At 41.5% G+C, this 24,872-nt stretch overlaps 2 protein-coding genes and 1 long non-coding RNA gene across 3 annotated transcripts in view; all 3 read right to left on the reverse strand.

Moving 5' to 3' along the window:
- LOC109227570 (zeatin O-glucosyltransferase-like) lies at positions 1,410-2,810 on the reverse strand. The gene has a single exon (XM_019392770.1). The coding sequence runs from the start codon at positions 2,808-2,810 to the stop codon at positions 1,410-1,412; it is 1,401 nt and encodes a 466-aa protein (XP_019248315.1).
- On the reverse strand, positions 3,913-7,784 carry LOC109226463. The gene is made up of 2 exons (XR_002068059.1): positions 4,176-7,784; positions 3,913-4,077 (listed from the first exon to the last, which is right to left on the reverse strand). It is a non-coding gene; the product is annotated as an uncharacterized LOC109226463 (long non-coding RNA).
- LOC109226464 (V-type proton ATPase subunit H-like) overlaps positions 9,515-24,872 on the reverse strand; it is a gene marked incomplete in the record, with an annotated part of 19,196 nt that continues 3,838 nt past the window's right edge. Inside the window, 5 exon segments of the mRNA XM_019391221.1 lie at positions 9,515-10,093; positions 10,876-11,055; positions 11,275-11,400; positions 11,879-12,004; positions 12,145-12,306. Coding sequence (XP_019246766.1) covers positions 9,845-10,093; positions 10,876-11,055; positions 11,275-11,400; positions 11,879-12,004; positions 12,145-12,306 — 843 coding nt within the window.

Raw genomic sequence — 24,872 nt, forward strand, 5'->3', positions numbered from 1 at the left:
CAATCTAAAAAAATATTCCTTACAATTCAAACTTTCTAAATAAATTGTCGCACAATTCAATACATGACGGAGAGCTTTGGAGCAACGGTAAAGTTGTCTCCGTGTGAGTTCGAGCCGTGAAAGAAGCCACTAATAATTGCATTAGGTTGGGCTGTCTACATCACACCTCTTGGGTGTGGCCATTCCTCGGACCCTGCGTGAACGCAGGATGCCTTGTGCACCGGATTGCCTTTTTCTTTTTACAAGTCAATACCGTATCAATAAAGGTCATAAATTGAAGTCTCACCACCACCTATTAACCAAAAAAGTATTTCAACGTGCTTGATGCAAGAAAAAGAATCAGATCGACACGATAAAGGAGCACAATAAGAAATAGTAAAAAAAAAATGTTTACTAAGTAACATGTTAAGTTTTTCGATGAGATTGTCAGATAATTCAAGAGAAGCACCATTCAAGATCCAATCCAAATCATATATATCTATCTAGTCAGTACAAATATTCTAGCTTAAACTACAAACTGCAGTAGAGACTTACAACCAAAACTCACAAGAAGATATAGGAAAATTCAAAGCAAAATATCATGTTGATATCATATTTTTTTTTATTCCCTTCCTCCAAGAGCTCTCCACCTTGCTCTTGGGGTGACTCGATCTCACAAGATATCATGTTCTTGATGTGGTAAATTAAGTTGTTGCAGATTCATGAAACATACAACATCTACAACCAACTAATGATCAATTTTGTGGCCATTCTTGTAAAAATGCCAATAAGACAGTTACAATACTCAAAAATGCATAATAAAAACAAATTTCAACATCTTGAATTTGCAAGCTTTCTGATATCAGAGCCAAAAGCAAACCATTACCTGTACACCATTTTAACACATTGTCAATGCTCTACTCTCAGGATTAGTGCTCATTCAGAATTAGATATTTGCTTAGGGCAGCCCGATGCACAAAGCATCCAGCATTCACACAGGATCCGGGGAAGGGCCGCACCTCAAGTGGTGCGATGTAGACAGCCTATCTTAGTGCAAGCATTAGTGGTTGCTTACACGGCTCGAACCCTTCACCTATAGCTCACGCGGAGACAACATTACCGTTGCTCCAAGGGTTCCCTTGCAGAATTAGATCTTTGGTTGATTCAAATTTTATCTTCGTATTGAAAGAATAGTCTAAAAGGATTACAAATCAAACTGCTACCACAAAACTAGTAGTATGAGTAAAAACTCATAAATATCAAGGTAGCTAATGTTTTATTAAAATACAGGAAGCAGTCATCCTCTTTAATCTAGTACTGGCCTTGAGATTATGAACTACTAATGATAAAAGATTAATCAACATAACTAAGAAAGATTGAAAGGGCCATGTCGTGATGACTTTCTTGACTTTCTTCTGATCTCGACGAAGTTACCTGGTAATATAGGATATGAATGATTCCATTTCCTTGCGTGCAAGTCCTCCATGGCTATCAGAGCTCTTGATCTTATTGCTCAACTCCATCGCCCTTTGCCTCATCTCTTCTCCTTCTGTCGTACCCATCAAAGTCTTGACAGCTTTCTCAATGGTTGATGTTGTCACCAATTCCTCTCGACGAGCCCAACTCTTCACAGAGGTTCCAATCTTCAGCACATTGATTACCTGAATAGCGTTATAAGGCTGGTCGTATTGGATTGGCCAAGTTGCTAGAGGCACTCCCATGCTAATGATCTCGATACAAGAATTCCATCCGCAATGACTCAAAAATCCACCCGTAGACGGGTGCCCCAAGATTTCCAATTGTGGCGCCCAATTTCTCACTACCATTCCTCTTCCTTTTGTTCTTTCTTCAAATCCTTCTGGTAATTCAATCTTCCCGTCTTTCTCTTCAAATTTCTCATTTTCCATCTTTTTATCACCTTCTCTTAGTACCCAAATAAATTTATGGTTGCTTTGTTCTAAACCAAGCGCGAGCTCACTGACTTGCTCTTGTGAGAATGTAGTGGTTGTTCCAAACGAGACCAATATTACTGAATTAACGTCTTGCTTGTCGAGAAATTCAAGGCATTCATGATGACTCTTATTGCTAGAGTCATGTGATTCTAGCAGCATATGAAGTGGACCAACAGCCAACCACGGCTTGTCTTTTGCATTGGCAAGTAAATCTAAGTACTTACCTTCTAGTTCTCTGCAGGAGTTCATGATTTCTCCCGAGTTGAGCTTCCATTCATGTTCCTTTCTAAGTAAAACTGCCGCAAATGGTGCAACCGAACTCTCCAACAACGGAAACTCATACTGCATTTTCTCGATCATTTCTTCATGATCATCATCATCATCAAATATGTGATCAATACTTTGTCGGAGCAAAGAATATCTGGCAAATGCTGAAATGGAGTGGAACATATAAGACTTCACGTTCGGGTATGAATGAACATCCCTCACATGATCCATCATTATGGAGTCATGAATTATGACCAATCTCTTTGCATTGGTAGAGAGATCAATACACGTTCTTTGAATGGGATCGATGAGGCTTCTTATAAATGTTACAATCGAAGGCAGACCGTGTCCAGCATCTTCTATTCCTGCCAGAGAAGAAGGTACTAAAATGTCATGGAAATGGATGTTTGAGGCCCTGAGATCACCTTGGACGCGCAGTTTCAAATCTTGGTTCCGATCAGCAAGGCAGAGGAAATGTACTAGTATATTATGGGAAGCGATGAAGCAACCAAGAATGAAAAGCTGGTTGAGATGGCTATAATCAGGAAATGGTACCATGGCTACTATCACTTCATTGAGCTGATCAATATTTTCTGATGAGTTGGTAGCCATGGGAACAAGAATACACAACCTTACCCTACCTTGTGCAGATAGAGATGTTATTTCCGATTTGCTCTCGACTCAAAGCAAGCATGCATAATCACAACAGTATCGAGAAAGAAATGCAGTAGTGAAAAAGTCAAAGAAGCAGTAACAATAACAAGATTTCTCACTTCTTTCTTGTTATTAATATGCATTTAAAGATTGAAGACAAATGAATACACCACTCAGCTTGATAAATGCGTATAATTAAGACAACATATGATATGCAAATCTGGGAAATGAACTAATTAAGAAATCCCATTGTGGAAAGCAAGATGACTTGTTCTATAATAAATGGTGGATGTATGCTTCAATAAATTTCTGTAGATATGATCATTTTCTATAAGATGGTGTTTGACTTTCTCTTGAACCAAGAAACCTGTTAACTACTAATTAAGCAATCTTAAAAATATTCCCTACAATTTAAACTTTCTAAAAAAAATTGTCGCACAATACAATACCGTGAAGGGGAGCCTTAGAGCAACGGTAAAGTTGTCTCCATGTGACTCATAAGTCACGAATTCGAGTGGTGGAAGCAGCCACTAATGCTTGCATTAGGTTAGGCTGTCTACATCATACCTCTTGGGTGCGGCCCTTCCCCGGACCTTACGTGAACACAGAATGCCTTGTGCACCGGGTTGCCCCTTTTTTTTATAGGTCAGTACCGAGTCAATAAAGGTCGGATATTGATGTCTCGCCACCACCTATTGACCAAAAAAGTATTTCAACGTACTTGACGCAAGAAAAAGAATCAGATCTGTACGATGAAGGAGCATAGTAAGAAATAGTTAAAAATGTTTACTATGTAACATGTTAAGTTTTTCGATGAGATGGTCAGATAATTCAAGAGAAGCACCAGTGAAGATCCAATCCAAAGCATATATATATCTATCTATCCAGTCAGTACAAATATTCTAGCTTAAACTATAAACTGCAGTAGAGATAACTTACAACCAAAACTCACAAGAAGATAGAGGGAAATTCAAAGCAAAATATCATGTTGATATCATGTTCTTGATGTGGTAAATTAAGTTGTTGCAGATTCAAGAAACATACAACATTTACAAGTCACTAGTGATCAATTTTATAATCAAATCACCCCTTTGTGGGCATTCTTGTAAAAATGCCAAAAGGACTGTTACAATACTCAAAAAAAGCATAATAAGTACAAATTTCTAACATCTAGAATTTGAAAGATTTTTGATAGCTGATATCAGAGCCAAAAGCAAACCATTACCTGTCCACCATTTTAACACATTGTCAAGATTTTCACATATATACAGACTTATTGCAAGCAAAATATATACAAAAAAAAACAGTAAAAGGGAGTTGTACCTCTGTTAGAGAAACTACAGATAACTCATCTCTTGTAGGGGATTTCTTATTTTTCCAACTTCTAACTTCAGATTGCATCAAATTTATTTGCTCCTTAATCTCATGTAACAACATTAGTTCTTCGTGTCTGTCGGATTCTTGCCTTGTACCTCAACTTCAACTATCTCAGTCGTCCTATTTAGACGACGAATCTCTTCTGTTTCTGTAGCACTAGTTGTAGTGCAAATCGCCAAATGACAGTCGACTGCAGCAGCTTCACCTACTTTATGTAAATTGTTCTCATGCTGCATAGGTACTAAATATTTCTTAAGGCAATCAGTTTGATCTTTAACAAGTTGTTTCACAGCCTCTTTTGGGACAAAATGTTGTCTTTCATCGCTCTTCCATATCATCTTATCGTCGTCTTTAATAGCTCGAGGGACTTCAAATACATCAAGAACATTCGGAGGAGAAGCAGAACGCACAGACGTTCCATTTTCTGATTATTTCCTCGATGCTTAACTTGGTAAACGTCGAGGAAATTGTTACAAGAGTTTCTTTTAGAAAGTGGTAAATGTGACTTCATCTCACTACTGCACGATTTCGCATAGTTAGCACCAGCAATCTGTTTCACTCTTTCTTCCAACTTTTCAATCTTCTCACAGTATAAATCTATACTTCCATCCATTGAAGTATCATTCAAATCGCGTTCTTGACTGATATATATATTCATCTTTATCAAGATTTCCCTTTATCTGATTAGCATATTTCTGTGGAATATTTGGAGCTGATTTACACCTCCCAATAGCTTGAACACTCATTTCTTGATCAAAACTTTCATTCTTATGAAACAAATCCTCATTAAATTCAATATCATCACAGCCTATACTTAATAACTTATATCGATAAGCATGTGTTTGATAATCTAAAGCAACTATTTCCATCTCTTTTTCATGAATAAGATCTTGAAAAATGGATAATGACTCGTCTGCATGACACATTTTTTCCTCTACAAATCTCTTATATTGTTCTGCTTCCATTTCCTCTGCAGCCTTTTCGCCTTGAAGACGTAAAATCATCGATAACGCTTCACTAGCAGCACTAGCTGAGGCTTCACTTTCTTCATCCAACTCATTGTATAGCTTCTCTATAAGTTGTTCTTGAATATTAAGTGTTTCTTGTAACGATTCAACGTCGATTTTGGACATTGCCATGCCGATTTCAAACATCAAACATACAACAACAACATACTCAGTATCGTCCCACAAATGGGATCCGGGGAGGGTAATATGTATGCAGATCTTACCCCTACCCTGTGAAGGTAGAGAGACTGTTTCCGAGGACACTCGGCTCAAGGACAAAACCAAAATGAGCAGTATCAACAAGCAGTAACAACAATAAAAAAAATGTAACAATAATCTTGCTTGTGTCTATAATAAGAGAATCATTTAAGAAATTATACCAAACAAAAATGATTGATAATTGATACTAGTAATATGAATATAGGCTTCAAAAAATGGATCTAATTGCAGTTAATGCTAAAAGATTCAATATTTATCATGATCATAATAAATCCATGTTTGGATTTTGATCAACTTACTACTATCCAACAAGAAATGCCTAAAATAATAAACATTTATATCAAATACAAAATTACCAAAGTGTTCAAAGAAAATAAGTGAGAATATTCCCTTGAAGAAACGTTCATATGTATATTCTTTCAAGGAATGATAGATTTACTTTCTTTCTTTTAAAAAAAAAAAAAAACATAACAGGATTCAAGGATATGTGAATGTTGATAAAGGATATAAAAGAAAATAGAAAAACCCCACTAGAGGAAGATAATCAGATAGGGAAGAAGAGTAAAAGAAATCAATTTTTCTTTCCTCTAATGAGATTTTTCAGATCAAAAAAATTCTTTTTATTTTATGACTGTTTTTTTTATTTATATTTCAAAAAATGTATTCCTAGATTCAAGTGTTTGTTTAGGCAACCCAAAGGTTTTCCGCATCTAGTGTTTGCATCAAATTGTGACTTACACTAAGTGAGGACAATTTATTTTTTCCTTTACAAATTCACCCCTTTACTATACAAAAAAAATTTAATTTTACCTCGTTTACGTAATGAAGCTCTAACTGAACTGTGAGCTTTGAACTCGATCAAAATCTTGACACGTGTTAAAATACTTCGAAAAAAGTCTGAATTTATTCATGTACTTTTGACTAAGGTTAAAAATACTCTTCGTAGTGGAAATTTATATTCAAACACAACTCAAATTTAAATACTCGTCTTTTTTACTTCAACTTCAAATACTCTATCGTTTTTTGAACTTCAACCAAATATTGTGCAAAGAGAGCCTAATAATAATAATGAAAAATAACTTTTGATATCTTGCTTCACTATGACCGATTTTGGATGGATAATATACGACACAATATATTATCGGAAACAACCTCTCTATCTCACACAAGGTAGGTAGGGGTAGAGGCGGATCCAGGATTTTAAGTATATGGGTTCCTGTCACAATTTCAAATTAATATACAATAATAACTGGGTTCACAAATAGATATTTAATAAATTTTTTAACAAAAATACAGGGTCTACGCAAAAGTTACTGGGTTCCCGGGAACCCATATATTACACTCTAGATCCGCCCCTGGGTAGGGGCAAGATCTGCGTACACTCTGCCCTCCCCAGACTCCATCTGTAGGATTACACTAGCTATGTTATTAATAACATAGCTAAGGTCAAAAATACTCTCCATAGTGAAAATTTATACTCAAATACAACTCAACATTTAAATACTCGTTTGTTTCTACTTCAACTTCAAATACTCTATCATTGTTTGAACTTCAACCAAATATTATTGAAAGAGAGACTGATAATAATGAAAAATAACTTTTAATATCTTGCTTCACTATGACTGATTTTGGATGGATAATATATATATACGATACAACATATTATCGGAAACGACTTTTCTATCTCACACAAGATAAGGGTAAGGTATGCGTACACCCTATCCTTTCCACACTTCACCCATGGGATCATATAGGTTATGTTATTTTTGTACTATACGATCCATTATAAAACTACCGTACAAACTTAACCAGTACTCATATGGACTGATTTCACTTTTCTCTTTAGTTACATTTCATCAACATTTATCTAGTCTCAGCAAATCTTGGACTCTAGTCACTCTACTCAAGTTCTGCGGACATCGGATAAACATTAATATAAAGACCCTAAACTCTGAACCCTAAACCCTGAATATTAATAAAGAGAGCCTAACTAAGAAGAGGCTTTAGTTCCAAATAAAGGAAAAGACCTTTGAACTTTTTTAAGAAAATACTTAGAATTCATAGATTTTGAAGATGAACTCGAATAATTCGAAGAAATTGATGACTCGTTCGAGCTAGCTGCTTCTCTATCATCTTCTTTGATCGTCTCTAACATCTTCGATGCTCGATTTCTCATTACATTTACAAACTGTGGTGGTGCTGCTTCAGTAACAAACTTTGCAATACGAGCATTCGCCATTTTTGGATTGAAGAAGTTAGATGAATGAAACTGGTGTTTGAGGAGATTGGTTTGTCAATGACATTTATAAGAAAGATATTATATGGTATGAAATTTATAGGGGTCTGGATTATGAGATTATGAAGCTCTAGCCATGCATTGCCAAGGCTTAAATTGATTCACTAGTCTTAATCATAATGTTTAAAATCATTTTTAGCAGTTAGTGTTGGTGTTTACTCATGTTGGTATTAATTGTATGGATAGAGATATTTCCCTCCTAAATCATCTACTTCAAGATATAACCTCAATGATAGGACCAAATATACACTGATAGTACAATATTTTAACCAGTAATTGAAGTAAGTAACTTACTTTATTTTCAAGTTACTTGTTATGGTCCATCGCAAGCAGGGGCGGACCTATGCTTTACCGAGAGAGGTCACCGACACCCGTAAAGTTCAGCAAAAATTCGATGTATACATGTATATGTTCTTAGAAAATAGTAATATATTAGTAGAGGGCACCTATATACAAAGTAGATTTTGGTTGAATCAAAAAGTGCACCTGCAACCTTCAAATCCTGGTTTCGCCTATGATCGCAAGGTACGGATTTGAGTCCTATATCGGTATATATTACAATATACTGATGTGGGGTTATATAGCCTTGGTCTCTCCCACCTTAATAGGTAGCTTTTGGGATATTGTGGTTCTCCTTGGTTTTATCAATGGTATTAGACCCACCACCACCCTTCTTGCCATGGATGGTGACACCAGTATTACAGTGTTCGTCGGGGGCTAGAAAGGTCTAACACACAACCTAGAGGACTATTGATGCAGAGCGTGGTGGTTTGTTATGGTCCACTATGAACTTGAGTCCCATATCGGTATCGCAATGTGCCGGTGTGATTCACATCGTGTGAAGTTTATATTGTCTTAGACTCTCCCTCCTTAATAGCTAGTATTTGGGGTGTGCTTCTCCATAAGTTATATCATTACTAACCCTATTTTTATGGATGGTGAAGTATAGTTATATTTTAGGAACTTGATAATATAAAAGTTCTTTTAAATTGTAAGTGTATAAAGTTAAACTCAAGACAATATCTCAATTTTTAAGTCTTACAGTTTAGTAATATCGGTGAGAGTTTTTCATACAATAGGTGCCCGTTCTATTTTTTCAGACCCCCTAGTAGAATTTTATTGGTTATATATGTTGTTGTTGAGGTGTCAGTTCAATTTTCATTATCGCCGTCCCCATTTTTTCTATGTAATAAAACTTCAAATAAAATCGCTTAGAGATACGGTGTACTGTCATCAAAAGCTTCCAACGTTGTACTTTATGTCATTGAGCTGTAAGTGGCTCATAGAATGCCACGTGTCCTTTTTAGATCAGTTACCTCATCTAGCTGTTTATGCCAGATTTGGATGTATTTTGCGCTGAATGGTCAAGAAGAAATTATTTACTTGAGATAGTGAAAGTTTATTTGTCCAAAAATATATCTTTGTACAATTTTGGCATGTTTTTTTCCTGTTAGCTTGGTATGTATATGGGGTTGTTGGAATTTCAAGTGGCGTACGTAGAATTTTGCAGAAAGAATATCGATCTACTGATATAATTATCTGGTAAGTTTTGGACTTGGATGTATGGTGGTTTAATTTAAGGTTTTACTCGTCCTAAATTAATATCTGTTCTGTCCTAAATTAATATCTGTTCTGTATTATTTTCAGGTGATGTCGACATATTAATAAACACACATTATTTATTAGAAAAATATTGTAGTATTTAGATATGCATATATGTGAAGAAACTATTTTGCAAGCGATGCTGAACCACACCCCTTGAATAAATGGTACGAAAAAATTGATTTATTGGATAGAATAAGGAATTATTCCGAGTGAGAATCTCATCAAAACAATAAGCACGTTACAGTCTCAAAACAAGCTGAGATCGGCTATATGAATCCTCACCGTCAATGTCGCTCCAATCACATTAAAGAATAACAACAAACTCAGTGTGGGGAAGATAGTAAGTACGCAAACCTTACCCCTACCTTGAAAAGATAGAGACCCAATCCCATTAAACAATAAGATAAAATGAATAAATAGAACATGACCTAAGAAAATAACAAGATATGTATAGTTTTGTCTGAAGAATGAAGCCAATTGAAGATAATTTAAGCCTGCAAAAAGCTGGCATATTTGGCACCTAAGAAAAGCCTCTGGATGCAAAGCAATGCATTTTTCGTGACCTCTGCAGCTTCATGATTCAATAGTTTCATTACGCGTTCCTTAGCTTTGAGGTCGGCCACTATGATTCGCCCGGCAGGATGGCATTGAATGAACTGAGACAAATCGTAGCAAGCGACAGCAAGTGTCCTTGCATCACTTGATGTATCCAAAATTGTCATAAGCACTCTCAATATCTGCAACACAAGACAAGCTGAGACGATAATCACTCTTAATACTAGAACAGAAGTTGTCGGATTGATTTGTTATTTGTATGTTCAAAACAATAATAAGGGACGACAACAACAACAACAACAAAGCTACTAAGATCACCACCACACTAACTGACTATTACTGTAGAAAAACAACAACAACAGACCCAATATATTCCGAACAGGTGGAGTCTGGGGGAGAGTAGTGTGTATGCAGACCTTACCCCTACCTAGTGAAGGTAGAGAGGTTGTTTCCAATAGACCCTCGGTTCGGACTGACTATTAGTGTCTATGTTTCAATTTATATGATACTCTTTTCTCTTTAGTCTGTTCCAAAAAGAATGGTACTATCTATATTTGGAAACTCTTTAACTTTTATAATTTTCATTTTACCCTTATAACATGCTCTTAAAAGCATAGAAATGTCATGACATGTTAAAACCACAAGTTCTAAGGGTACTTTTGGTATGTGTCAAAAGTCTGTCTATCTTAAACTTCATGCCCATCAAACACCGCCTTATAAATAAAATGGAGGGAGTACTACTGCTAGCGATGACTATTTAGACACGAGTAAAGCTTTTGAGTTCAAGTAGCAGATAAACTAAGTCAAAACCAGCAGAAAGTCGAAGACGAATAAATTCAGGTTAACAAGTTTGGTTGGGCAGTGAATCAACCTACAAGATTGTTATTTTCTTAAAGAGAAGGCACAGTAACAGTATTTTATAGCATTTAAGCTATGAAAGAATGTAAAAAACCACAGGCATTACCTGAAATCCATTCTCCTCGAAATTATTTATATTTTCCTTCCAGAATAGAGGATCTTTATGCATAGGGGACCAATCAAGATTGCCAAGTAGAACTTCCTGCTTGTACTTGTCGTATGAACTCAATGTTTTGATGTTGTCCTTCAAACCTTCTTCAAGTTGATTCAGAGCATCCAAAAGGTCCTAGCGAGATTATAAATAAACATAACATGATTAAGTACTGTCTATTAAGGAAATAAGGAGACACAGTAAATATTTAGTGACTGTCTCTCCATACAACGAGCACAGGCGTCCAGTTTATCTGATATCAACTTTGTCAGAACTTTTTAGTAGTTGATTCTTATATAGATAAAATAATAAAGATACTATATCAAATTGAAAACCGTAAATTGGTTGTATCACCTCATCGCTCCAAGCCTGTGCTTTCAAGTTCTGTACAATTTGCAGCACTCCAACGTCTACCATCTGAGCACCAAATGTTCCTTTGGAAAGCAAATTCCTAAGAGTCAAGATGACAACCCTGACTACCTGTAGTAGTTGAGACATCGAATGCAAGAAAACAATGAACCAAAGCATCTATTACGTCGACAGTAATTAATCATGTTACTAGTTTACTATCATGCATGCATAAATATAACTAGTTATTAACTGGTGTATCTCATTCTTGATTGTTATAGTTATGTAAGCATGATTGAAAAAAAGAACTCAAAAAAGTGAATGAGGAACGCGAGGGAAATCAATCATATATACACGTAGGTGTATTCTGGAATAGGGCAAGCATCTCTTTTGATGCTGCTTCCACCCCTCAAAACCACTCGATAGGTATACATAACTTCAAGTTAGGAAGTATAGGACTGCTCAAACTTTTGAATGTATAGCCAAATATTCTATCTTACCGAAGTTCTTTCTTGGCATGCCCAAAGTAGACCCACTACATTCAGTTTAAGACATAGGCATAGAGCAAGTAGAAAAAATATTAGAACCAATAGCAGCAAAAATAGCTCACCTTCTCCTTTGTCGAACCTTTAACAACTTCTGCCAATCGAGGTAGGGCCCTAGAAGTAGCCAAGTACTCGATTGCAGGTTCATAGTAAGACAAAAGCCAGACACATAGACATGTCTCATAGAGAAGCTGTTTCAAAGAAGAAAAGTGAGTCAAATACATGGAATGAAATGATAACCATATCAACAGTCATTTCCCAGCGCTTCGATAACAAATTACAGAATTTGGAAGTAGGTCTAACATGTGGCAGATTTAGTGTAAAGATGCACCTGAATGGACTGCTGAGTAGATGCTGGTGTAATTAAAGGAACAAGCAGCTTCACTCCGTCAGCTTGAACAAATGAAGATCGAACAATAGGTTCCTTCAACAGAGTTGCAAGGCAATTGATTGCAGCAGGAACGCTACAGCTAGGATGAGAAGGCTTTCTCAGCTGCAAAGATATGGACAAATCAGAATTGATACAACAACAACAACAACATACCCAGTGAAATCCCACATAGTGGGGTCTGGGGAGGGTAGTGTGTACGCAGACCTTACCCCTACCTTGTGGAGATAGAGAGGCTGTTTCCAATAGACCCTCGGCTCAGGATTGATACAGTGCCAATAAATTGTCATTTAATTATAGCAACAAGTGGAAATAAACCCATAAATCCACTATTCCTCCTTTTCCATTACTTTGGTGACTTAACTTTAGTTAGAAAGAATACCATGACAACCAAAAAGAGAAACACATTAAAATTGGAATCAACAAAGAGGTTAGCGAAAAAACGAATACCTTCTCTCAACTATTTAGTGTCAAGGTGGAGAAAGAGGCTAAACCTAGGCTTCACAATGTGCTTGAGCAGAAGTAAGAATTTTCATGTTTCAACTCAAATAGATTGAGTTATAACTTTAATTTGTTTTATTTTATACTGTCCTATGTGATGACCCGCCACGCCATCATGCCACATAGGCGCCATTTGCATATATTAATGCCATGTGGAAGCTTACATAAGAAGAAGGCTAGCACTTGTGAGAAGATTCTAGAGAAGTATGGACATTTCCTTAGGAAGAACCTAGAAACTTATGGATTTGCTAGGAAAGTACTTGGAATCTTCTAAGCTTGTAGAGAATTCTAGAGAAAGCCCTTATCTTGTAAATATTAAGGACTTGTGTAAATAAGTCACATTGTCTGAAAGTAGCTAGTAGCCACATTGTCGGTCTTGACCACGAACCTTGACCCGAGCAGATAATGTTGCCATGTATGAAGGCAATGCACAATGGCAGTCATTTCCTTCTCTTGCACTGTGTAACGCCGCTCCATCACATTTAACTTGCGGCTCTCAAACGCTATAAGATGCTTATCCTGCATCAGGACACCCCCAATGGCGAAGTCTGAGGCACCTGTGTGCACCTCAAATGTCTTGGCAAAGTCAGGTAACGCCAAGACGGGCTCCTCTATTGCAGCTGCCTTAAGGCCTTCAAATGCCTTTTGACAATGCTCCGTCCAAACCCATGGCTTGTTCTTCTTTAGCAACTCAGTCAATGGTGCGGCCTTGGCTGAGTAGCCACTAATGAACCGACGATAGTAGTTAACAAGGCCAAGGAAGGATCTCAACTCAGTTACCTTTGTAGGTGCCTCCCACTCCTGGATAGCACGTACCTTAGCCTCGTCCATGCGTAGCTCGCCATTGCTAATGACATGGCCCAAGAAGTGCACCTTTGATTGTGCAAACTCACATTTCTCCCTCTTGATGTGTAGCTCGTTCTCACGCAAGACTTGGAAAACCTTCCTTAAGTGCTCCATGTGCTCCTCCAAGGTGTTGCTGTAGATGACTATGTCGTCTAGGTAGACTACCACGAACTGATCAAGGTAGGGATGGAAAATCTTGTTCATAAGGGCGCAAAACGTGGCCGGTGCATTGGTTAAGCCGAAGGGCATCACCAACCACTCAAAGGCTCCATATCTCGTCACACATGCTATCTTTGGCTCATCCCCTTCCGCAATGCGAACCTGGTAGTAGCCTTTTCGAAGATCCACCTTGGTAAAGTACTTGCCTTGCCCAAGTCTATCGAACAAGTCAGCAATGAGCGGGATCGGGTACTTATTCTTCATTGTGACCTTATTAAGTGCTCGGTAGTCTATGCACAAACGCAACGATCCATCCTTCTTCTTCTGGAACAATACTGGTGCGCCAAAAGGTGCCTTTGATGGGCGAATGTGACCAGCATCTAGCCGCCCTTTCAATTGTTTCCTGAGCTCCTCTAGCTCGGGCGGTGCCATAAGATATGGGGCAAATGCGGGTGGCTTAGCCCCTGGCTCCAACTCAATCTTGTGATCCACCTCTCGCCTAGGTGGCAAGTTCTTAGGCAACTCCTCGGGCATGACATCTTTGTTTTCCTCAAGCAACTTCTCTATGCAAGGCGGCACTATCTCTTGAAAATTCTTGTCTTCCTCTAGACTTGCAATGGTTGCCACGAACGTCGGCTCCCCCTTCTTGATCCCCTTGACAACCTGCATAGCTGAGAGTTGTGCTTGGATCTGTCAGTGTGGCATAGTTACTGTAGGTACCATGCAAGCTCCTTCTCGCTCCATAACCAAGAGACGTTGGAGGTAGGGGTCGATCAAAGTATGACAATGTCTAAAGAACTCTTGCCCCAGTATGATGTCAAAGATATCCATAGCGGTTACGGTAAAGTTTGCCATACCTTTCCAAGTTCCCAATTTGACACCAACTCCATTAGCTACTGCACGAGCATTCTATACCTCGGCATTCACGGTCTTGACGCGAGAGTTGGTTAGAGCAAGCTTCAATTCTAGTCTCTTTGCGGCATCCTAAGTCACGAAATTATGAGTTGCTCCAGTATCCACCATTGCACGAGCGGGCTTGTTGCTGATGGTGAGATCCACGTACTGATTGCCATTCTCGGTAGGTTGGATAGCTTTCTTCGTGACAGCACCACATAATCCGATCATACCTAACTGTGCGGTTCCCGGACTCTCTCCTTGTGGCTGCTCCTTCCGTCCACGGACCATGGCACTGAGGCTCTTGAGGTTAGGACAATTCCTAAAGTCGTGTGGCCCTTCGTATATATAGCATCCCTTCTTCTCGGCCTGCGCCTTCTTCTCGGCGTAGCCCTAACGGCCACTCTGACTTTTTGGAATCTAGAGTCTTCGAGTATTGTTGTTGTATCTCCTTGCCACGGTCTCCCCCACTTTTGACATAGCTAACCTTTAACTCCGGGGGTTTGGGAGCCTCGATCTTGGCCTCCCTCGTCACTACAACATTGCTAGCTGCCTCGGTCACGCCAGCATTGACATGCTCCTCGAGTGACTCTATCTTTGCCTTCATAGCATCGATAGTACTCAAGGCCTCCATGAGTCTGCACTCTAAGGCAGTGATGGTTTGCCTTAGTTCCATCTCGGTCTGTGTACCTCCCTCCAAGTCATTTCGGATACTCTCAATCTCTTCAAGAGTGTGCCCCTCAAGAGCGCTAAGGGTGCCTTCCATCCTCCCCCAGCGTTGGCCAAAGATCTCCACGGCGTCCATCTCTGCCTTCATCTTCATCACCCACTCTTTGCCGAGCGAGACGTCCTCAGGCAAGACCTCCACTTCATCCTCGCTCGCCTTAGTGGCAGATGGTTCTTGGGATGTAAGCCCTTCGTTTGACACAACCTCGGTTGGCACCTCCTAGCTCTTGTTGGTGGCATTCCTCTTTTTGTTACGGCCGCTCTTGCCAGCATCCTGGATGACGTTGGCTTGTGTGTTGGCAACGTTAATTTCTCCGTCGTTCGCCATTCCCTTAGTTGCAACCTTTGCTCGGATACCAGGATGAAAGTAACGTTGCCAACACCCAAGCCAACATCATCCAGGATGCTACTGGCAAGAGCGGCCGTAACAAAAAGAGGAATGCCACCAACAAGAGCCAGGAGGTGCCAACCAAGGTTGTGTCAAATGAAGGGCTTACATCCCAAGAACCATCTGCCACTGAGGCGAGCGAGGATGAAGTAGAGGTCCTGCCTGAGGACGTCTTGCTCGGCAAAGAGTGGGTGATGAAGATGAACGCGGAGATGGACGCCGTGGAGATCTTTGGCCAACGCTTGGGGAGGATGGAAGGCACCCTTAGCGTTCTTGAGGGGCACACTCTTGAAGAGATTGAGAGTATCCGAAATGACTTGGAGGGACGTACACAGACCGAGATGGAACTAAGGCAAACCATCACTGCCTTAGAGTGCAGACTCATGGAGGCTTTGAGTACTATCGATGCTATGAAACAAAGATAGAGTCACTCGAGGAGCATGTCAATGCTGGCGTGACCGAGGCAGCTAGCAATGTTGTAGTGACGAGGGAGGCCAAGATCGAGGCTCCCAAACCCCCGGTGTTCAAAGGTGTTCGTGATGCACAAGAAGTGGAAAACTTCATTTGGCACTTGGAGAACTACTTCAAGCACGGAAAAGTGAGGGACGACGAGGCCACGATCAACACTACCGTGTTGTACCTCTTAGAGAATGCCATGCTATGGTGGAGAAGGAAGATGGCCGACGTGGATAAAGGTCTATGTACTATTAGCACGTGGGATCAGTTCAAAGTCGAGTTCAAGCGACAGTTATTTCCAAACAATGTCTTGTACGAGGCAAGGCGCAAGCTCAGGGAGTTGAAGCAAACAGGGAGCATACGTGACTATGTCAAGCAGTTCACTACCCTTATGCTTCAAATTCCCAACCTGACCAATGATGACTTGTTGTTCCACTTCATGGACAGGTTGCAAAATTGGGCTAAACAGGAGTTACAACGTCGGCAAGTCGCGGATATAGACCAAGCCATAGTGGAGGCTGAATCATTGATGGATTTCAGGCATGACAAAGGCAAAGGCAAGGAGTTAAAGGTTAGCTATGTCAAAAGTGGGGGAGACCGTGGCAAAGGCAAGGAGATACAACAACAATACTCGAAGACTCAAGATTCCAAAAAGTCGAGTGGTCGTCAGGGCTACACCGAGAAGAAGGCGCAGGCCGAGAAGAAGGGATGCTATATATGTGGAGGGCCACACAACTTTAGGAATTGTCCTAACCTCAAGAGCCTCAGTGCCATGGTCCGTGGACGGAAGGAGCAGCCACAAGGAGAGAGTCCAGGAACCGCACAGTTGGGTATGATCGGATTATGTGGTGCTGTCACGAAGCAAGCTATCCAACCTACCAAGAATGGCAATCAGTACGTGGATCTCACCATCAACAACAAGCCCGCTCATGCAATGGTGGATACCGGAGCAACTCATAATTTCGTGACTGAAGCTGCCGCAAAGAGACTAGAATTGAAGCTTGCTCCAACCAACTCTCGCGTCAAGACCGTGAATGCCGAGGTATAGAATGCTTGTGGGGTAGCTAATGGAGTTGGTGTCAAATTGGGAACTTGGAAAGGTATGGCAAACTTTACTGTAACCGCTATGGATATCTTTGATATCATACTGGGGCAAGAGTTCTTTAGACATTATCATACTTTGATCGACCCCTACCTCCAACGTCTCTTGGTTATGGAGCGAGAAGGAGCTTGCATGGTACCTACAGTGACTATGCCACACTGACAGATCCAAGCACAACTCTCAGCTATGCAGGTTGTCAAGGGGATCAAGAAGGGGGAGCCGACGTTCGTGGCAACCATTGCAAGTCTAGAGGAAGACAAGAATTTTCAAGAGATAGTGCCGCCTTGCATAGAGAAGTTGCTTGAGGAAAATAAAGATGTCATGCCCGAGGAGTTGCCTAAGAACTTGCCACCTAGGCGAGAGGTGGATCACAAGATTGAGTTGGAGCCAGGGGCTAAGCCACCCGCATTTTCCCTGTGAGAAAGCACGGGAGAAAATATATTATTGATGATTGACAATGCTACAATGAGCCCTATATATACACACATAACATATCCTACTCCTAATACATATTGGATTAGGGTTAGAGTTATTTACTCCTATTTACACGACTATTCTAACACTCCCCCTCAAGCTGGTGCATATAAATCATATGTACCAAGCTTGTTACATATGTAGTTAATACGAAGACCAGTGAGGGACTTGGTGAAAATATCTGCAAGCTGATCATTCGACTTCACAAACTTTGTAGCAATATCTCCCGAGAGTATCTTTTCTCTAACAAAATGACAGTCAATCTCAATGTGTTTAGTTCTCTCATGGAATACTGGATTTGACGCAATATGAAGAGCAGCTTGATTATCACACACAAGTCCCATCTGACTAATCTCACCAAATTTCAACTCCTTGAGCAACTGTTTTATCCAAATTAGCTCACATGTGGCCATAGCCATTGCTCGATATTCTGCTTCTGCACTAGACCGAGCAACCACATTCTGTTTCTTACTCTTCCAAGACACCAAATTTCCTCCTACTAAGACACAATATCCAGACGTAGAACGTCTATCAGAAGGTGATCCTGCCCAATCAGCATCTGAGTATCCAACGATCTGCTCATGGCCTCGATCTTCAAACAATAAGCCTTTGCCTGGAGCTGATTTTATATACCGAAGAATGCGGACAACTGCATCCCAATGACTATCACAGGGAGAATCCATAAACTGACTCACAACACTCACAGGAAAGGAAATATCAGGTCTAGTCACTGTGAGGTAATTTAGTTTACCAACCAACCGCCTATATCTTGCAGGATCGCTAAGAGGCTCTCCCTGTCCTGGCAGAAGTCTAGAATTCGGATCCATCGGAGTGTCAACAGGTCTACAACCTGTCATTCCTGTCTCCTCAAGAATATCTAAGGCATACTTCCGTTGTGAGATCACAATACCTGAGCTAGACTGAGCGACCTCAATACCCAGAAAATACTTTAATCTGCCCAGATCCTTAGTCTGAAAGTGCTGAAAGAGATGTTGCTTCAACTTACTAATACCATCCTGATCATCGCCGGTAATAACAATATCGTCAACATAAACGACCAGATAAATACAGAGATTTGAAGCAGAATGTCGATAAAATACAGAGTGATCAGCTTCACTACGAGTCATGCCAAACTCCTGAATAACTGTGCTGAACTTACCAAACCAGGCTCGAGGAGACTGCTTTAGACCATAGAGGGACCGGCGCAACCGACATACAAGGCCACTAGACTCCCCCTGAGCAACAAAACCAGGTGGTTGCTCCATATAAACCTCATCCTCAAGGTCACCGTGAAGAAAAGCATTCTTAATGTCCAACTGATAGAGAGGCCAATGGCGAACAGCAGCCATGGATAGAAAAAGGCGGACTGATGCAATTTTAGCCACGGGAGAGAAAGTATCACTGTAATCGAGTCCAAATATCTGAGTATATCCTTTGGCAACAAGACGAGCCTTAAGTCGATCAACCTGGCCATCTGGACCAACTTTGACTGCATACACCCAACGACAACCAACAGTCGATTTACCTGAAGGAAGAGGAACAAGCTCCCAAGTACCACTCGTATGTAAAGCAGACATCTCGTCAATCATAGCCTGTCGCCATCCGGGATGAGACAGTGCTTCACCTGTAGACTTAGGAATGGAAACAGAGGACAAAGATGACACAAATGCACAATGGGATGATGAGAGACGATGGTAACTTAAACCGATATAATGAGGATTAGGATTAACTGTGGACCGTATACCTTTTCGTAGTGCAATCGGTTGATTAAGAGGAGACAAGTCCGCAGTATTAGCAGGGTCAGGTGCAGGACGTGAATCAGCTGGGCCTGATGCTGGGGGCGGACGACGATGATAAGTCAGGAGTGGTGGAGCTGTAGAAGGTTGAACTCGACTAGGTGGTGGCACTGGAGCTATAGTTGGTGGAACTGGACTAGGTGGTGGCACTGGAGCTATAGTTGGTGGAACTGGACTAGGTGGTGGCACTGGACTCGGTGGTGATACTGGAGCTATAGGTGGTGGAGCTGTAACTGGAACTGTAGGCGGTGGAGCTATGGAGGAAGATGAATGGGAGATAGGGACTGAATCTCCAAAAGAAGGAACAGGTAGCACCTCAGAAATATCTAAGTGATTAACTGGACCTGTGAAGTATGATTGGGTTTCAAAGAAGGTAACATCAGCAGACATAAGAAATCGCTGAAGGTCAGGAGAATAACATCGATATCCCTTTTGCGTTCTCGAGTAACCCAGAAATATGCACTTAAGAGCACGAGGAGCTAACTTATCTTTTCCTGGAGTAAGGTCATGAACAAAGCACGTACTCCCAAAGACACGGGGTGGAAGAGAGAACAAAGGTAAGTGGGGAAACAGGACAGAGAATGGAACTTGATTTTGGATAGCTGAAGATGGCATACGATTAATAAGATAACAAGATGTAAGAACTGCATCCCCCCAAAAACGCAGCGGAACATGAGATTGTATGAGTAGGGTACGAGCAGTTTCAATAAGATGTCTATTCTTTCTTTCAGCTACCCCATTTTGTTGGGATGTGTACGGACAAGATGTTTGATGAATAATCCCATGGGAGTTCATAAACTGCTGAAATGGGGAAGACAAATACTCTAGGGCATTATCACTACGAAATGTGCGGATAGAAACCCCAAATTGATTTTGAATTTCAGCATGGAAGGTCTGGAAAATAGAAAACAACTCAGATCGATTTTTCATCAAAAATATCCAAGTGCACCTGGAATAATCATCAATGAAACTGACAAAGTAGCGGAATCCTAAGGTAGAGCTAACCCGACTAGGACCCCAAACATCTGAATGGACTAAAGTAAAAGGTGACTCTGCTCGATTGTCAAGACGCCGCGGGAAATGGGAGCGGGTATGCTTACCGAGCTGACACGACTCACACTCTAGAGTGGACAAGTGAGATAAGCCAGGTACCATTTTCTGAAGTTTTGACAAACTGGGATGTCCTAACCGTTTATGTAATAAATCTGGTGAATCAGTAACGGGAGAAGTTATTGGAGGAAGACAAGATGCGAGTCCATGTGATTTTGCAAGGATAAGGTAATAAAGTCCATCTGATTCACGTCCGGTACCAATGATCCGCCCTGTACTGCGTTCCTGTATAAAAACAAGGTCATCAAGAAATAAAACAGCAGATTTAAGTGATTTGGCTAAGCGACTAACGGCTATGAGATTAAAAGGACTACCAGGAACATAAAGAACTGAGTCTAAAGGTAAGGAAGGAAGTGGACTTGCTTGACCTATTGCAGTTGCCATGGCTTGAGACCCATTGGCCATTGTGACTGTTGGAAGAGATTGAGAATATGAGATACTAGTGAAAAGAGATTTGTTACCAGAAATATGATCAGATGCACCTGAATCAATGACCCAAGACTCAGAAGGTGAAGATTGGGAGACACCAGTCATGCTACTATTTGTTGGAACAACGGAGGTTAATCCTGAAGATGTCTGTTTACGTGCTTTGTACTGAAGGAACTCAATATAATCCGGTAAAGAAACCATCTGGATTGGATTTATTGCATTTAATCCAACGGATTGTGAGTTAAAGGCTTCAGGTACGAATTCCATTATAATATCGTGCCGGAAAAAGCAGGAAATTGCTGGGGATCACTGTTCACGCCGGAAAAATCACTGTAGCTCGCCGGAAAATTCCAAAGTTGTCGGAATCTGTCGGAAATAGTACCAATGGACTCGGAATTGCAAGGAGATGAAGCTGTTCTGAAGAAACTTTTTCAAAATCTGACCGGAAGGGGTCTCACGCGCCGGCGCGTGGGACAGACGCGCCGCTGGTGGCAGAGCTCCGACAAGCGCGTGACGGCGCGTGGCTTGCTATTTTCTGGTGATTTTTTCTGGGGTTTGGTCGGATCTCTCTTTGGAACCTCGTGGTGGTGTTGGATTTTGCACAACACTGATAATTAGTGACTTTGACGCAATTAGTCACTTAGGTCACCCGAAAATTGCACGGTGACTGAGTTCTTTCTTCCCGGATATCGCTGGAATGACGCACAACGATAAATTTCTCACGGTTGCTCTGATACCATGTGAGAAAGCACGGGAGAAAATATTATCGTATGGCACCGCCCGAGCTAGAGGAGCTCAGGAAACAATTGAAAGAGCTGCTAGATGCCGGTCACATTTGCCCATCAAAGGCACCTTTTGGCGCACCAGTATTGTTCCACCAGAAGAAGGATGGATCGTTGCGTTTGTGCATAGACTACCGAGTACTTAATAAGGTCACAATGAAGAATAAGTACCCGATCCCGCTCATTGCTGACTTGTTCGATAGACTTGGGCAAGCCAAGTACTTTACCAAGGTGGATCTTCGAAAAGGCTACTACCAGGTTCGCATTGCGGAAGGGAATGAGCCAAAGATAGCATGTGTGACGAGATATGGAGCCTTTGAGTGGTTGGTGATGCCCTTCGGCTTAACCAATGCACCGGCCACATTTTGCACCCTTATGAACAAGATTTTCCATCCCTACCTTGATCAGTTCGTGGTGGTCTACCTAGACGACATAGTCATCTACAACAACACCTCAACACCTTGGAGGAGCACATGGAGCATTTAAGGAAGGTTTTCCAAGTCTTGCGGGAGAACGAGCTATACATCAAGAGGGAGAAATGTGAGTTTGCACAATCAAAGGTGAACTTCTTGGGCCATGTCATTAGCAATGGCGAGCTACGCATGGACGAGGCTAAGGTACGTGCTATCCAGGAGTGGGAGGCACCTACAAAGGTAACTGAGTTGAGATCCTTCCTTGGAGTTGTTAACTACTATCGTCGGTTCATTAGTGGCTACTCAGCCAAGGCCGCACCATTGACTGAGTTGCTAAAGAAGAACAAGCCATGGGTTTGGACGGAGCATTGTCAAAAGGCATTTGAAGGCCTTAAGGCAGCTGTAATAGAGGAGCCAGTCTTGGCGTTACCTGACTTTGCCAAGACATTTGAGGTGCACACAGATGCCTCAGACTTCGCCATTGGGGGTGTCCTGATGCAGGATAAGCATCCCATAGCGTTTGAGAGCCGCAAGTTAAATGAGACGGAGCGGCGTTACACGGTGCAAGAGAAGGAAATGACTGCCATTGTGCATTGCCTTCGTACATGGCGACATTATCTGCTCGGGTCGAGGTTCGTGGTCAAGACCGACAATGTGGCTACTAGATACTTTCAGACGCAGAAGAAGCTCACACCAAAACAGGCTAGGTGGCAGGATTTCTTGACCGAGTTTGATTATGCGCTGGAGTATAAGCCGAGCAAAGGTAACGTTGTAGCCGATGCCTTGAGACAGAAAGTCGAGCTTGCTGCAATCACTTCAGCAAGATGGGACATTCGGGAGGCTATAAAAGAAGGCATGCAGCATGATCCAGCAGCCAAACAGCTTAGCCAACAAAGGCAAGACGAGACGGTTTCGGATAGAAGACGGCCTACTACTTACCACAGGTCGGCGGGTCTACGTGCCTAAGTTTGAAGACATTAGACGACGGATCATAAGGGAGAGTCATGACACAATGTGGGCTGGTCATCCAAGTCAACGTCGCACTAGGGCCTTGGTTGAGTCAATCTACTATTGGCCACGCATGCGAGATGACATAGAGTGCTATGTGCAGACTTGTCTTGTCTGTCAACAGGACAAGGTTGAACAGCAACAGCCCGGAGGACTTTTGGAGCCACTGCCAGTTGCAGAGCGTCCATGGGAGAGCGTCACTATGGACTTTATCACTTGTCTACCGAAGTCCGATGGTTATGGTACTATTATGGTAGTCGTGGATAGATTTTCAAAATATGCCACCTTCATGCCCGCCTCACCAGGTTGCACTGGCAAGGAAGCTGCCAAGCTATTCTTTAAGAACGTGGTGAAGTATTGGGGCTTACCAAGGCATATTATCAGTGATCGAGACCCCCGTTTTACTGGAAACTTTTGGAGAGAGTTATTCGACATACTTGGCACGGAACTGCACTTTTCCACTAGTGTCCACCCACAGACAGATAGACAAACGGAACGGGTCAATGCCTTACTAGAATGCTACTTGAGGCATTATGTAAGCGCGCATCAGAAAGATTGGGCAAGGCTTCTAGACATCGCCCAATTCTCTTATAACTTGCAGCGGAGTGAGTCCACGAGGCGGACACCATTTGAGCTAGCCACAGCCAACAGCCACAAACTCCACATTCGTTACCAGCTGCGTTCGAGGGAAAGAGTTTGGGGGCTTATCATATGGCCAAAGGATGGGAGGAGCAGCTTGACATTGCTAGTCCTACTTGGATAAGGCAGCTAAGAAGATGAAGAAGTTTGCGGACCGTAAGCGCCGTCCCACGGCCTATAGAGTTGGGGACATGGTCATGGTGAAGTTTAACCCAAGACAGTTCAAGGCACTACGGGGCATGCATCAGAATCTGATTCGCAAGTATGAGGGGCCATTTAAGATCGTCGCCAAGGTAGGCAAGATCTCATACAAGCTTGATATGCCATCGTATCTTAAGATCTACCCTGTCTTCCATGCCAGCATGCTTAAGCCATATCATGAAGATAAGGATGATCCGAGTAGGGGCCAATCAAGTCGAGCGCCTACGATTATCACCGCCTCGCATGATCGGAGATTGAGGCTATTATGGATTACCAGGCCAAGCGAAAACAAGGGCAAAAAGCCACCGCTGTGTTCCTCGTCCATTGGAAGGGGCAATCACCGGAAGAGGCCACATGGGAACGATATGAAGACTTATGGCAATTCAAAGGTAAGATCCGAGAGTTTATGCAGCAGCATTGCGCCGCGGTCGTCGCAGTATTAGGTGGGGGAGAGTGTGATGACCCGCCACGTCATCATGCCACATAGGCGCCATTTGGCATATATTAATGCCATGTGGAAGCTTACATAAGAAGAAGGCTAGCACTTGTGAGATCCTCTTCTTTTCAGCAGTTTTCCGAAGTACTACTGCCAAAATTCTATACCTCCATAAACCATTGCAAATCCCCTTGAAATGTCTAGAAAACAACCTCACGAATTGGAATTCTTTTTTTTTTTAGGGGGGGGGGGGGATAGTGAAGAACCAAAATAGAAGTGCAAAATAGTAGGAACGACAGACTAACCTGTAG

The sequence above is a fragment of the Nicotiana attenuata genome, chromosome 6 (assembly GCF_001879085.1).
Source record: "Nicotiana attenuata strain UT chromosome 6, NIATTr2, whole genome shotgun sequence".
NCBI lineage: Eukaryota > Viridiplantae > Streptophyta > Magnoliopsida > Solanales > Solanaceae > Nicotiana > Nicotiana attenuata.